This window comes from Anolis sagrei, chromosome 2 (assembly GCF_037176765.1).
Source record: "Anolis sagrei isolate rAnoSag1 chromosome 2, rAnoSag1.mat, whole genome shotgun sequence".
In the NCBI taxonomy this organism is placed as follows: domain Eukaryota; kingdom Metazoa; phylum Chordata; class Lepidosauria; order Squamata; family Dactyloidae; genus Anolis; species Anolis sagrei.
The window spans coordinates 46103644-46120521 of record NC_090022.1 but is presented as its reverse complement, the minus strand read 5'-3'; the positions used below and the strand labels follow the sequence as shown (position 1 = coordinate 46120521).

Below are 16878 nucleotides of genomic sequence, written 5' to 3'. Positions count from 1 at the left end.
TTATAAGACAAATTCCACTAGCAAAAAAACTTTAGTTCTACAGATACGGTTGAGTTACATGGAAGGAAACAACTTCCAAGTGTTCTCTGACATCAATTGTGCTGATTGCAGCAATAAAACAAAGTATCACAACAGAAGCAGGCAAATGAGATAAGTGAAATGATATTATTATGTTTGCACCTTTTAGATTGGTAAAGGGGGATTGTGGCTCCTCCAGATGGATTGGCAATTAGCGTTAGCATCTGTCAACATTGTGTGGTGGCAATTGCAGTCAACAATATCTGAAGGACTATGGGTTCCCTATCGCTGTTTTACAAGGAGTTAAATCTTTTACAACAAAGAAATGCTGGTGTTTAGTTTTATATTCTTAATTTTAATACAAACAGAACAGGGAAAATAAGGCATGTCTGTTCATATTTTATGAGCACTGAGCATCTTTATTATTGCCAATAAATACTGTAATTATTATTAAAACCAAGAAAAATAATAAAAGGCGTGAATTTCCTTTGGCTTTTGCCCCCAATAATGAGTGTATGATACAATATATATGTGAGGAAAAATGCCTGATTTGTTAGAAAATGCATATTTAAACCAGACATTTTAGGAAAACAGACAATTTTCCTTAAAAATACTAGGTATACCATACTTATTACATCATCTATATTGTATGATTGACTGTAAGAGCTGTATTTATACCTATACTTATAATATTTCAAAAGAAATCAGGGACAGAAATGTCATATCTTATATCATTAAAAAGAAGAGGATGAAAAGAATGTAAATATTTTTTGAAAATAATATCCAAATGATCTGACTGCTTCAATTGCTATTTCTCTTATCTTTGACCTAGGGCATATTTCTTTGAAATTCTGAAAATGATTGAAGTAGTTCTTTATCCATTTGTACATCTTTATTAAGCTTTTTTTTTCAAAGGGGGGAGGGGGGGAGTGGGAAGGGGGAACAAAGAAAGTCCAGATGTAATTAGTATCCAGCATATTAAACCTAAACATTACCACTGAGTATACATACCCTTTTATGATCTTCAAGCTGCCTCTCTGGTTGACTTTGATCAAGATCCTGGTTGAGTATGGAGAAATTCCTTTTTTAAAGTCTGATACTTAAAAAATACTAAATAAGTTTAGCATCAATAACTAACTTTCTTACAATAAGCTATATGGTTCAGAGCTGTAAGGAAGATGAAATACATTGCTCTAATAAGCCATCTAATTAAAACTGTCCAACATTAATCTAGCTCTGATTGCACTAATTCTAACAGTTTCCCTCAAGTAACACAAGGTTGACAGACTTGCCAATTGCATTTTTACACAAGGAATACAAGACACCACCATCTATGTTTTTGCTACCTAAAAAGAGAAGGAGCAGAAAAGGGAAACGATCACTGGTTTACTCCATGCAAATATACACACAAGCACGCACATACACTACAGTTGAATATGGACTTATTTTGGACACAACTCACTCTGCTCCTAATCTGGCTTTCAACATACGAAAGATTTGAGGGAAAAAAGTACTTCATAAGAAGGTCTTCACAACAAAAAGGGAAACAGAAACCCTGTTAACTATTTAAAAAAGATAAGATCTAGTGGTCCAGATAATCTTCTTGTGAAACAAACTATTTTGCAACAAATGTTTTAAGAATTTTGGGTGAGCCTCGCACATGTGCACTCCAAAATACCCTTCTCCTCTAGTGTGCATCAAGAAGAAGAAATCAGAACCATTCACCTGGTTTGAAACAAACTGTAGTCACCCCGAAGAACTTCATTCATTCAAAATAAGAACTCTGGTTCTTTATTCAAATTGAAAGCAGACATTTTAGATTTTAGCAAGGGAGAAAATGTTAGGAAAAGGGAGCTCTCAGGCTTGAATTCTTGCACATAATACTAAACTATTGTTATATCTGAAAGAGCTATGAGCTCAAACCTAGCTTGATCAAAAAAGAATACAAAATATCTGGAATCATAGAGCTGGAAAAGACTACAAGGGCCAACCAGTCCAACCCGCTGCCATGCAGGAACAAAGGATCCAAATTTGAATATTGCAGAAATGCTAGGTAGAGGTAAAGGTTTTCCCCTGATATTCAGGGGGTTGGTGCTCATCGTCATTTCTAAGCAGAAGAGCCAGCATTGTCTGTAGACACTTCTGAGGTCATATGGCCAGCATGACTACTCACATTTGCATGTTTTCGAATTGCTGGGTTGGCAGAAGCTGTGGACTCACGCCACTCCCCGGATTCAAACCTGTGACTTTTCAGTAAGCAAGTTCAGCAGCTCAGCGGTTTTAACCCACCGTGCCACTGAGGGCTACCAGAAATGCTACCAGGCAACAACTTCTTTGAATTCCCCTTCTCCATTTAAAAAGCAGTTTAGAGATCTGTACTAGAAGCGCTTTAAAGGGGAATTAAGAAATAAGCTGTTCACAAATTGTGGCAATTCTCCTTAAGCAGATGCCGTTGCTTAAGAAACACTTTGGAGGATATAGTTAAGTTTATGAAGAGGAAATTGCATCAGAGAATTAATGTGTTATGAGCGTGTTTGTCTTGATCAGGGCTCACTGCCCCAAAACTACTGCAGCCATGGACAGCAGGACCAGATAGGTTAGTTCTTTGAGCTTTATATAGGACCTTTTGTGGCACCAGCTTTCTCTGTCTCAGGGCATTTGCATGGTCCCTACTACATATTTTTATAGGTGGAGAGCTGTACTATTTCAAATTCTGATGAGATGCTTTTGCTGTTGTCAAGCTAACTTTGACTTATGGCAACCCTATGAAAGAAAGACCTCCAAGTCTTGCAAACTCAGGGCTGTGTCTTTCTTGATTGAATCTTTCCAAGTTGAGTACAGCCTTGCTCTTTCCTAATGCCTTCTACTTTGGCAAGCAAAATGATCTTTTGTAGCAATTCATATCTTCTTATATGTTCAGAATATGACTTTTAGCACTGTCATCACAATATCTCCCCAAAAGTGTCAATACAGCATCTTACCTAGCACTTCTGATAAAAAGCTGATTTGCATATTGAACAAAAATCAACAATATTCAGAATTTGAAACACTGAAATGACTAGTACACCCAAGTAATCTGAGGCACTTATTATACATAGGTACTTGTTTGAAAATAAGCCAATTGTCTCTTAAAAGGTTCTAACCTCCTTTCCATGACCTACAATACTAGTGGGCAATGTGTTCAGCTTCAAGACACTTTCCAAAAGTGGTAGAAAAGCTTTAAAAATGAATAAAAATAGAAATACACAACTGAAGACCTCTCTTACTAAATCAAAGTGATGTTTATACAATTGGCTTTAAATTTTAGGGGAAACAATTAGAGAGTCGGGGTTTTAAACAATTTCACTGTGTACAAAATATTCAGTGATTGCTGGGAAAAATATTGCAGCTGTTGGAATTAACAGATATGGTCCTTTCTTGTTGGTTTTTCTACTTTATTTTCATTTCTTTTTCCGTCTTACCTTCCTCCTCTTCTTTCCCCCAGCTAATAGGCTAAACTATACTTTTAGCAGCTACACACATACAGAGATCAATGGCTTATCTGAATGGGATTTCAGCTATGTCCCCCCTCTCAAAAAAACACACGGACAAACAATTACACAACATCTACTTTCAAAATCACCAATATTTGTATGTTTTACAAATATAGGTGAGGGAGTGACACACCTCCATAGTGTTTTCCATTTCTGGTGGCTGTGGTTGCTATTTAAAAGCAAAAAAATAAATAAATAACATTAGTCATTATTTTTTCCTTTAAACTGATGGCCAAGACATGGAAATAAAAATGTTTTTTTTAAAAAAAAAAAACAGTGGCAATACAGTTCTAATTTCACCACAGTACACAGGTTCCTATATTGTGTGCAGGTAAAGAAGAGCAGACAAATTGCTGACTGATATGGCTGCTAGCACTACTACCTGTAAAACATGGTCTAAGGATACTGTCATACATCAGTATTCCATGGACAGTGCTAAATATGTCACTCTGGATCAGACAGTTTCATTTTACAAATGAGATGTGATATAATCTGAGCTCCAGTTAACACCTCCAGTCCAAAGTAATGAAAGAAAACACAATTACACATACCAAAACATAATTGCATAACTGTATCTCACTCCTTTATAAGTAAATGGTACTGGTTCCAGCATTGCTTCCTACTAGTGGTAAACCACACCAATGACCTTTGATATAATTAGCAGCATTTAATTTTTGTTTTGAATATGTCTAAGGAACATTAAAACTTTTCATTTCATTTGTACCAAAATCAGATCTAAATAAGAACATCCACCACAAACTAAGACATCATGCACAGTGAAACATCCAGATAACTAAAGGAAACTCCAGTCCAATTACATTAACACAGAGACACTAAGAGATGGATTATCACCTGCAGCAGTACTAGCAGCAACTATGATGAATGACTGAATTGGCATTCCATCAAAACAACACATTATTGACTATCAATAATCAGGTGCTTTTGTAGACACACATACAAACTAAGACCAAACAGTGAACTAGGGTTATCTGACTGTTAGCCAGACTTGAAGGATGTCAAACTATTTCTAGAGTAGCCTATTCGACTGGATGATTGCTTCCGATACAATGTTTACTTATGTCTTCAGAATTACAAATGGTTCAAGAAACGCCCTGTTTTCTCTCAATGAGAACCCGTTGGAGGAGTTCGCCCTCTTTCAAATATCCCAAATCTAAGTAATTCTTTTTCATATATTATTTATGATATTTTGTGATTTTCAACAAAATATATAGAAATTGACCCTAACTTTTTTTTTAATCTAAGATCAGGCATATTAAAGCATTCAATAATTTGGGTAGGATATAGGCAGACTCAACTAAGTTGGGAGACTCTGCGCAATGGGTGAGAAGTAGCATGTTTAGTGTGTAGCAAATTGGACAAAAGTACATTCTATGTGTAATCCACTTTGGGAAGGTAGATTCTCGATCTCATTCATTGTTTGTGGCATGTGCGCCTAATACATTAACAGCTTTAAATTATGATGCTAAACATTTATCCATCTATTCCAGTATTTGAACACTTCAACATCAATAAGTTCCACCTCACTATGATTTTGGGCTAGTGAATAAGCTTGCAGAAAAAATCAATTCAGTCAAGGTGGTCAGTTGAAACATTCACACCTAGCTCCAGCAAACAAGGGTTCTTTGTCCCACCCTGGTCATTCCACAGATATATAAACCCATTTTCCAAGTTCCAATAGGCCTCACTACCTCTGAGGATGTTTGCCATAGATACAGGCAAAACGTCAGGAAAGAATGCCTCTAGAACATGGCCATATAGCCTGGAAAAAAACCCTACAACAACCCAGTGATTCCGGCCATGAAAGCCTTCGACAAAAGCCTTTGACAATCAGAGATGTGTTTGTCGGGAACAAGGCACAGTGTTGTATTCAATTGTAACTTTTCAATGGACAAGAGTAGCCATCAACAGAATGGGGACAACAACATTTTCAGTTATTCAACCTCTCCCTGACCCAGCTACTTCAGAGGGGTCCCCTGGAACAGATTTTTTTTGGGGATGATTGTAGGTAGTGGTTGAAATAAGAAATGTGCAGAAATTGCCTCCCATTCTGGAAGGCACATCTTCTTTCAGAGGAAAGTCAATGTTTCAATATTGCCCGTACAGTGTGAAAGGTTTTCCTGGATTAACAAGAAAGAATTCTGTAATTCTAGGAAGTTTATACTATCTGTTATTCTATTAACCTGCTCTTTAGTTAAGGCAAACTTTTCTTGACTAGGCAGTCCAGCATTATCAATGAATTTTTCAAATAACATATTACATTATTTTTCCTAACCATAGGCTTTAAAACTGGCAGACTCAACCAATATATCTACAACAATCTTATGGGTGTATTAAGTTAAGAGATGTAGTGGTTTGAGAGTCGGATCAGAATCTGGGAGACCAGGATTTGAATTTTTGTTCAAACCGGGAAACTCACTGAGTGGCTCTCTTAAATCTAAGATGAAGGCAATGGCAAACTACCTCTTAGTAAATCTCATCAAATGGGTGTATCAGCCAAATATAGTTAAATGCTATATAGTCAAATATAATGTAAATAATAGCCAAACATTTAAAAAGAGTGATTGAGAGTTTAACAAGGAAGAAGACTGTTTGTTCTGCAGGGATTATATTTTAATATATGCAAATATCATGAACGCTTCCACATTAATCATTCAGGACATAATTGCAACAATTGCTCTTGCTACTAATGTCCATCAAGTCATAAAAGGGCTTGGCCTGTTTAACCTGATAGTATCACAACAATCTCAACAAAATAAGAAATCCTTCTGCTACAGTGCAAAAATATTAATCCTCCACTGCAGTCTGTAGGAGTGTGTTTCATGTTCTCCCAGTTATGTAGATACTGTTCACAGCAACACAGTTCCTGGGGTCATGTCTAAAAAGAACACCTGGCAGGCAAATGCTGGTTAAGAGTAAGTATCTTATCAAATACAGGAAGATGGATGAGGAAGATTTATGGTTCTAGAGCCAGGGGCACAGAGCATGTAGAGTTAGTCTGTTGAGGGCAGATATAGAACTTAGCCTCAGCACACAAAAAGAAAAATAACAATGCACTCCTCTGGTAGGATCAAACAAGATTTTGGAAAAGGGAAAATGCAGATAGTTCTCATATCTGCCGGAGCAAAGCAGAGGAATGCATGACTAAACAAAAGCTACATCACTACTACAGGTTTTGCCAGGCTGATCACAAATGCAAACCAGTCTCTCCCTCTTATTTGGCAACACGCAAAACCAGCTGTTTACTATTCTTAAATTATTCTGATCTGGGAAATACAAATAGCATGAATGTAGAGCATGATTTACAGAACAGATGCCACCTTGTGAATTAGCCCTGAATTTGAAAAGTGAATCAAAACAAAGGCCAAGAAAACTGAAGTAAGCTCAACTAAAAACAGTGGGAGTCACTTCTGAGTACATGCAGATAGACTTGAACTTTAAGGATATTACAACATCTTTTGTTCTGTTCAGAATGGCAAACAGGACTTATATTGGCCCAGATTCTATTTTTTAGTTCAGATTAAATTGTTCTTCACCATACACTTATACTTCACTGTTGTCATTATTTTGTGTTTCTCATCTTCCTGGTTAGGTTATTTCAGTCTTTGGTTCCTGAACAAACCTTGCAAACTTAATGCACCACACAAGTTAGTTTCTCTGTGCTGATAGTCACTCCCATTCAATAAAAGACATTCTGCACAGATTCTAGTTTTTCAAGCCCCACTCTTACACAGAAAAAAGTCCTTGCAAATTTAATATATATTTCTTGCCATACATTTATGGCTGAAGCAGGCTAGTCCAGTATTTCTATTCTACACGTTAATCAGGCTAAGGCATCTGAACTATTGTTGCTCCTTACTGCTTTATCCTGTGATCTATATCTTGGGATGTTGTCTTTTAGACTTCAAATCCCAGGATTGCACAGGATGGAGCCACTGCGGTAAAAGTGGTACAGAACTCCAATAACAGTAAAATGTAGATTCTCTTTTCCTAGATTTTAAAAGGAGGACTATTAAAATCCTCCTTTTAAAATCATTGTGAAAATCATTGTGCCCTGGGTGAATAAACAAAAATAAAATATTAGTTAACTATGAAATATTGTACAGACATTGCTATACAATACTGCTAAACCTGTTTTCAGTCATTAAAACTATGTTAGGCTTTCAAAATAATGCAAAATCCACTTCCTTTTTTGACAATTAGGTGAACTTAAATGTCGGCATTGTCAGGGTAACATAATCAGAAAAGGACCCTGGCAGATAGGTTCAATCTAAACAATGAATTATGTGCTACTTAAAATACTGTGAGTCAGTGAGATTGCAGCTTTAACTGTGCTCCACATTTTCAGCATTTCCTTTTCCAATTTATATACCATCTTTATGTGAGGTCAAGTATGTGCATTTAATATTCAAGTCACAATCTTTGCTTTGCACCTAGGGTTTTTTTTTAGCTACTACCAGTACCACTTCTATAAGCAAACTAGTTTGCAATGGGTAAGTGGTCACAGCAACTCTATGATGATTGAGTCTGTCATCCATGGCCTCCATGCCATGGGTGGTGCCCACAACAGTTTCTTCAGTATCCAAATGAGTCCACAAAAATGTTGAGCAGCCAATATCTTAAGCCTAAGAAACTACCCTTAACCATCCACTGTTCATTTCAGTAAAACATTAAGCAAAGCTAACTGAGAAAACAATAAAAAAATAATTACACTACAGTAAAGCTGAAATTACTCCAATCCCCTATGGGCCAGGAGCATTCTGAAGAGAACTCTGTCACATAATTTTGCTGTTCACAGCACCAACTCAGTAAATGGGTGTGCATATGTGCCCTCAAGTCACCTGCTGACATATGGTGACCCCATGAATTTTTATATGGTTTTCTTAAGCAATGATATCTCAGAAGTAGTTTTGCCAGTTCCTTTCTCTGAAATACAGCCTACAGTGTCTGGCATTCATTGGTGATACCCCACCCAAGTTCTAACCAGGCTGAACCTGCTTGCTTCCAAGATCGGGCAGGCTTCATTAATGGCATTATGAATTTGTTCTAAGCATCACAAGTTAATTTACCAGACTGCATCACTTGCATTCCTTTCTAATAATCCTTAATATCAGTTAAAATATATGACTCCATGTAAACAATTTTTTTAAAAAAAAAAACCCTCTGTAAAAATGTGTATTCAGAAGATTCAAAAGCAAAGTATTACTGCAGACAACATTGTGATGCAATCTGTATTTTATTAGTTTCTTTGTTCCTAATTGGTTTGAAATTATGTTTATCAAGTCTGCCTAGTGAGATCTTGTGGCCTCCCAGGCTCTTTGATATCCTTAATTATTGAAACATGCCATGTTTTAATAGCATAGCCAATGTTGTTTGCAGTGAGTGATGATTCTAACATTATGCTAGAGTGGCATGCTAGATTTGTATGTCTCACGTCAGAGCTCTGGCTATGTTACTTGCTAATGATCTGCAGAGATGTTTACCAGAGCTGGTATGTCTAAGAAGATGGGAGGTGGATCAAAAGCTCATTTGTTTCCCTTCACACAAAAAGTTACTGTTCCAGGTATGACTAGTGGATCTGTTGCCACAGGGGCAGTGTGTATCATCTCGTACAAGAGCCATGTGGTCACTGGATCATGTTCCCAATCCTGAGAAAGCTTCTGTATAACCTGGAGCAAGTACAGAAAATGTAGGCATTGAGACTAAGAGTGAACTGGCCAACTATGCAATCACAGCTTCCTCAGGTGTTCCTGCAATGGGTTCACAGACTCTCTGGAGTTTAACCATGCTTTTAATTTATTGATCAGGTAGATGCTGTCCAGCTAAGTGAAGAGTCAGTGTGGTTTGAGTGCTGGACTAGATTTGAATGCTGGAGTAGGATACTTGTATACCAGGATTCAGATCTCCTCTCAGCAATGGAAACACAATGGGTGATCTTGGAAATATCACATTCCTTTCGCTATAGAAAAGGGCAATGGTATATATCCTTTAAATGACTAGACATCACCAAGATTAAACTTGAAGGCACATGACAACAAATACAAGTGTTCACATTTGTACAATACTGCTTTTCCTCTGTGTGTGATGGCACCATGTGAACATGAGTCACACAATCAGCAACTTATTTGTCTTTTTTCTACCTGTGAGCTGTTTGTGTGTGTTTGTGGAGGTGGACATAATGTATCAAGAATGGCAAGCTTTCCAAACTTTTAATGGTTCCTTATTAAAGGAAATTCTATCTTCTAAGGCCAGTCCCTGGTGGGTTTACAGGAAAAAAAGAAATACTTGTAGCCAATGAAGACAAACATGATACCAATCCTGGCATATCGGGGGGGGGGGGGGGCTGCTGTTGCTTACATCAGAGAGCTTGGGAAGCAATGCTCCAAGCAGCTCTTAAAGGCACCGGCATCTTTCCTTGAGCAAAAGCAAAAAGATTTGGAATCAGTCATTTCTAAAAGTTTTAAAAAGTTCCCACATTGTACATTCAGTTAAATGTAGCCCCCAGCTCACAAATCAGTTGAAGACTTCTGTTCTGTGGGCAGGTCAAGAAAGTTGGCATGACAAACACAAACAAACTCCTGCAACTGTAACTGGGAAGATTTCCTTCTGTGAAAAACAGAAGGGAAAAAGAGCTGGCAAGAGTTACCCATATTACAAAGAAATAAGCCCTCTCTTCCAGGAGCAACCAATGTAAAAGCCTCTCCAAAATGTTGCTAAAGTTATCATCAATATCTTTTGATAGGGCATCTGTAATTTAGAGTGAGGCAGAAATTCCTGGTTCTATTTCTGCATGGGAAACTTTAATGGTAAACAAATGCTATCAAAAAAAATGTAATTCAATTGGCTTTCATAAAACAATTATGTTATCATACACTTCTTTATCCCAGATTCTATCCTCTAGATAAAGTTATTGAGACTTTATAAGCATTTGTGAGATAGTGACCCAAAACAAAACAAAAAGAACGTGCAGGGTGCGTTGGAACTTCTGTGTTAACTAACACAGACTTCAGCTTTAAAGCAGTATTACAACTTTGGGCTCATCTCTCTCAGTGCTTTCTTGAAATTGAATTAGCATTTTATTTAAACTAAACTCCAGCAACCAAGCAGACGCAGTACCTGCCAGTATAGTCTGGAACACTGACAGCCAGAGTCTGGACTGAACTAACAGTAAACAGCTCCACCACATTTTATTGGCAATTACAGCTGAAGGTCACACATCAGCAGTGAGCCCAAATTCCAGGAAAAAAAAAACCCTGCCTCTTATGTAACTGCTGCTTGAATGCTGGCAGGTGCCCAACAGAGCAGTTCACTGCAATGTAGGAGGGAGTGGAGAAGGGGAGGGAAAAAGGTAAGTAGGACATCTCTCAGTGCCATTCGGCATCACTAGGGTGCCCCCTTCCGGCAAAAGGCTAACAGTTCAAGCCTTAAACGTTAAGAATTCTCTCTTCTTTTGATCTCACTTTCTCTCTTCCCGTCTTCTATATTCCCTTTCATTCTTCTGTTTTATAACTTCTTTATCCAGGTCACTGTTGTTTTTTTAAAGGAGATCAGACCTGTATAATCTCTAATTCAGGGAAAGAGGAGCACACCTAAGGAATCAATATGCAAAACAACATATCATTTTACAGTATCCAGGTAATTGAAAAATTACATACTATACTAGTTTCTATACAAGTCACCTCTACCTGGCAGGGAAGCACAGTCCGTTTTCTCAAGGTTGGAGGGAAAGGAAGCATGTAGTAGCACAGTGGTTCTCAACTTTTGGGTCCCCAGATGTTTTGGCCTTCAACTCCCAGAAATCCTAACAGCTGGTAAACTGGTTGGGATTTCTGGGAGTTGTAGGCCAAAACACCTAGGAGCCCACAGGTTGAAACCACTGGTGTAGTGGGATATGTGGATGGAGAGTCTAAAAAGTTATTTCATTTTTTCCTTCTTGTTCAATGCACTTTTAGCACTGTGGTTAAAGATTCACTTGGATTGGCATGCACAACTCCCTCTTTTCTAAAGTATCTTTAACACCAACATTGTTGGCTTTGTGACTCTTTAACCAAAGTTTTGTACTTGTATTCTTTGAAGACATTTTTTTTAATATTTTAGCAGTATTCTGTAGAAATCTGCTTGCAGGTATTAAACCTCTATTTTAATGCACCCAGTTTTGTGTTTATATAAGTTTAATGCAACTAAGTAAACAAAATGGAACCTAAGAAGGAACCATATTATCAGCTTCAATCTGACACAAATGCCTCTCTTTGTTTAAGGATCTCATTCTAATCAATAACAAAAACATACATGGTTGATATGAAACAAAAAATATTTGCATCAGACAGTTATTGCTCCAATGGATATCTATATCATGTATTTCCATTATGTACTTGTCTCTTCTATTTCCAAGTCAGCACATTTCAGATCAAGTAATCAAAAAGCAAAAATATGCACAGAGTAGAAAGAGTGACAAGTAAAAGAAACTGGATGTTCTTAAACAGACAGAAATGCATTTCAACCACCTGCTTCCACAATTGTTTTTCTTTCCTTTTCCCGCCCCAAGTTCATTTCATACATGTATCTATGAATATTTTTGGAGGAAGAGGTGGGGTGTAAGTATACAGCTTTTTCAGTTAACATCTTTCAAATATGTTTAATTTGCTGGAGGATTTCCTGAACTATGGAATGTACTGAATGTCCTGAAATGTGCTGATTTCTGAATACAAAATGCATCCAAGTTCATTTCTCAGTCCCTTGGAAATCTAGAGGGTAAATATGATGGAGCAAATGCCTCATACATCCCTAATTTAATGAAACCTAAAAATGTTCTCAACCTTTCTTTCAAGCTTTTGAAGTTGCATGAGGTAATTATGCAAAGGAAAACACCATAGCTTCCTTGCAAATTATTTTGGAGACTCTGAAGCACTGCCAGAAGACACTCTTAATAAACAGATAAGACTTGTTTCCTATATTTATAAACACACCTGCTCCAAGCCTGGACTCCTTCCACAAAGTCAGCCAACAAAGATCCTCCTTGTAATCAAGACATAAGTTCTAAATTAGGCTGGATCATCCTACTTGATTTATTGCAAAACACAGCAGGTGTCAACTGTCAGAGACTTGGGTGGGAGGAAGGAAAGAGCTGCATTTAACTGAAAATTAAAGTATAAAGAAATACTCCCAAATTCCACTTAACGTTCTCATTAGTGAATTGTACAGAGAAATACAAGAAGCCCCACCACACACTGACTCTATATGGTCTACAATGAATCTGAGAAATTGGTTTGTAGCATCTAGGAGACCACAAAATGCAACACCTTTCAAATAGTTCATCTTATTTTTGGCTGGTGTTCATTTCGGGGAGAGGGGTGTATATGTGTATACATGTATCAATACAAAAATAAATGTTCAGCAAAGGTGCCATACGATTTGGGATCTCCTCCAAAATCATGGAGGCATCCAGGTGCTAGATTCACTAACAGTAATGTTGGCACAGATCTGGTGACATTTAAATGGTAGTTATGAACTCTGAATGGTATGTCACATTGGCAGCAGAGCTGAAGACCAATATTACCACTGTAGAAAGGACCAGACTGCACAAAAAGCTATTACTATTTAAGGATCCCCAACCAAAAATGGAATAGTACCCTTCTAAAATTTAAAAGGTTTAGGTGGCCTTCAAAAGTGGTAGAAATGCCACCTACAACATCTAGTGGTCAATTTGGAACATCTTTTTAACTCCTGGTGGGTCCTGGGAGCCACATGGAGCCCATGGGCAACATTTTACTCATTCCCATTTTAAAATAAATGCTCCCCTTTCAAAAGGTTACCTATTGTACATGGTTTAATATGATCAGGTGGCTCCATCTGACCTATGGTTTAAATATAATTTGTTTTAATGATTTGCTGAATTACAGAATTCTTAAGTCTTAAAATTCTAGCCACTCAGTAATTCATTTTTTTAAATTATATGTGTATATACATATATAGAAACATACAATCTTTAAAATTCAGCAATCAAAATACAAGTATTTTTCCCTAATCCCACCACCACTACATTCCCCTCCCCCCCCCCCCCCCGGTCCAGGAACAGTTTACTACTCTTACTATACTTATTACAATTGTTCAATCATGAGGATAATCTTATTATACCCCTTATCTTTCCCTTTTATGCTGGATATGAGACCCTTTCATTTTGCCTCCCAGGTCCTTCTGATTTGGCCCATCCTATAATAACTTTTCCTTTTCCTGCAATTAAAGCTTCAGTTGCCCTAGGCTGGAAGAGCCACAACTTGGTATAAATATCTAGCCGATTACCTACTCCAAGATTATATTAGTGAAAGGATTTACTAATCCATTTAATAATTATATCCTTTTATGTATCAGACAAGGAGAACTGGAACAAAATAGCAACCGTGTCCTAAATGTAATATCTAACTCCATTAATTCAACATTTTACATGAGTGCAGACTTCAATTGCTTCCATCTGTGTACCTTAGACATCCAAGTTTTAAGCTCAGATATCACAACTTATGACTCCCCACAATTTTAAACCACTTATGAAAGTTTTTTATTTAAAAGTTTCAAATACAATTGTGTGTGGGCGGGGGGGCAGTATTATTATTATTATTTATTTACTTCATTTGGATACCTCTCCTCTCAGCCCTTAGGCGACTTGGAGCGGTATCAAATATCCCATGAGATGTTTGCCATTTTTTGCTTGACAGGATCTAGTTGACATTTCCTCCCCTCAGTGGCAAACCGAGGATGAGATAATTGATTGATTTTGGGCTTTACTTCCTGTTTGTAACTATATACACCTAATTCTATAACATAATCTATAGGTTAACGTTTGTTGACTAGCAATAACACAGAGGACACCTGATCTTCCAACATCCTAGTGGCAACGTAAAAAAAGATTTAGTTTTATTTGGCATAGGCTTTTGCACCCTGGCTTCTCTGAATTATTATTCATCAGTAGTCCATGAAAACACAGGGCAAACTATTTATAATAGTCTTTAAGGGCTTAATGCACTTTTTTGTTGTTGTTTTTGCCTTGGCTGACTAGCACTTCCAGCCTCTGGGAAATCCTTTCAGCACTACATCCTTCAAAGAAAAACAAAACAATTGCATCCAAAGAGAACATTCAGACAAAACTCTTGAAAGATAACAATAGACAATTTAATTAAATTATTAAAATTTCACTGTAGACACATGGCACATTGCACTTGACTACATCACTAGCACAAGTACATGAATCACAAAGTTTAAACACCAGCAAGACAACACCACAGACTACAGGGGTACATTCACAAGAGTACCACCACGGAAGACTTTTTATATAAAAGAAAGGAAGAAAGAAATGCAAGACCTCTGCATTATCCAATCCACCAAGTGCAACCATCTAGAAAAGGGGGGAAAGGAAGAAGAGAGAAAGTAAAAACACATTAATTCAAGAAACCCATAAGGTATTAAGACTCATTATTTCACAACTCAAGTCTAATCTTGTATTGTTTGGATATTTTATTCTATACAATTGTGCTGCCTATTGTACAGGAATATGCATTAAATTATGCCACATTACTAAAATAGACACAATTTAATCCTGCAAGACATTACTCCACAATCATGTCCTCAAACGTTTTGTGCCAAGTAGATATCTCAATAGAATGAGAAGGTATCATTCTACTTAAAAGCATGTGTTATGCCACTGAACAATGGATGGCCCTTTTCATTGCTGGATGCAAAATTAAGATTTGTTGTCTTTTATTTATTTATTTATTTATTCCGTTCTTGTGGGTTTTTTCGGGCTATATGGCCATGTTCTAGAGGCATTTCTCCTGACGTTTCGCCTGCATCTATGGCAAGCTTCCTCAGAGGTGAGGTCTGCTGGAGCTGGGAAAAAAGGGGGTTTATATATCTGCGGAATGACCAGGGTGAGACAAAAGGCTTTTGTAAGTGGGCTAGGTGTGAATCTTTTCAACTGACCACCTTGATTAGCATACAATGGGCTGACTGTGCCTGGAGCAAACTCTTCTTGAAAGGTGATTAAATGTCCCTGCCTGTTTTTCTCTCTGCTGTTTTAATTTTAGAATTTTTTAATACTGGTAGCCAGATTTTGTTCATGAACCATGAAAATGAACAAAATCTGGCTACCAGTATTAAAAAATTCTAAAATTAAAACAGCAGAGAGAAAAACAGGCAGGGACATCTAATCACCTTTCAAGAAGAGTTTGTTCCAGGCACAGTCAGCCCATTGTATGCTAATCAAGGTGGTCAGTTGAAAAGATTCACACCTAGCCCACTTACAAAAGCCTTTTGTCTCACCCTGGTCATTCCGCAGATATATAAACCCCCTTTTTTCCCAGCTCCAGCAGACCTCACCTCTGAGGAAGCTTGCCATAGATGCAGGCGAAACGTCAGGAGAAATGCCTCTAGAACATGGCCATATAGCCCGAAAAAACCCACAAGAACTGAGTGATTCCGGCCATGAAAGCCTTCGACAATACATTTATTTATTTATTTAATTAATTTAACTTGTATACCGCTACTCCCAATTTGGCTCGGAGCGGTTTACAGAAGCAGATTAAAACAATACAATTAGCATTTTAAAAAAGCAATAACAAAACAATAGGCGGCAAGAACAGGCATAGTCTGGGTAGGTCACCTTTCCATTTGCACCTTTAACAACAGGCACTCAAGAAAGTTCCTGTTTCTACATGAGGTTTCTTCTTTGGGCCATGATATATAGTAATGAGAGGAAGGACACATAGGCTGTATGAAGAAGTTCCAATACCTGGCTTCTAAACATTAATAACACAAGGTAGCATTAAAATGTGTGTGTGTTCCCTAACATTTAAGAAAACCCATTGGGAAAATTAACAGAGCAGGGAGCGTTCTGCACAGTATTCTCCTGGTATTTAAAGTCCCTTAAGTGTTCTAGAAGAACAAAAAAACCTAAATGCAAAAGAGCATGCATTTCTCCATAGATCAATTATCCTTGAACTCTTCAGGGCATTGGAATATGGAGAGAATACTGGAGAAAGAGGGAAAGAGTCATTTTCTCCCACAATAGGAAGACAACTATAGGAATTATTTGACCTTTCCTGTGAGGAGAAAACCGTGGAAAATTCATATCCCTACTACAAAACTATTCAACTTTGGGCTACACCAGGAACAGGCTTGAATCAGTGCAATAAAGCTTCTGATATTTGTATGCAAAGAAACAGAAAGTGGTACCCAATTACATGTGCAAAGACACTAGAAGACTGCATGTGGGCTTTCCTTAAGCATCCTTGGACATTTGGGAGACTATAACTTCTTTTGC

At 37.4% G+C, this 16878-nt stretch overlaps 1 protein-coding gene across 5 annotated transcripts in view; it reads right to left on the bottom strand.

Annotated features, from left to right (window-relative positions):
* Positions 1 to 16878, bottom strand: part of ITPR1 (inositol 1,4,5-trisphosphate receptor type 1) — a 259894-nt gene that overhangs the window by 75946 nt on the left and 167070 nt on the right. For 2 of the 5 annotated variants that reach the window (XM_060766304.2, XM_067463478.1), the window contains 3 exons: positions 14923 to 14955; positions 3685 to 3720; positions 1030 to 1077 (listed from right to left, as the gene is read on the bottom strand). The exons of 2 other annotated variants lie outside the window; for them this stretch is intronic. In XM_060766304.2, the coding sequence (XP_060622287.2) occupies positions 1030 to 1077; positions 3685 to 3720; positions 14923 to 14955 (117 nt within the window). The remainder of the gene's footprint in view (positions 1 to 1029; positions 1078 to 3684; positions 3721 to 14922; positions 14956 to 16878) is intronic. One more of the 5 variants, XM_067463479.1, reaches the window with a different exon arrangement.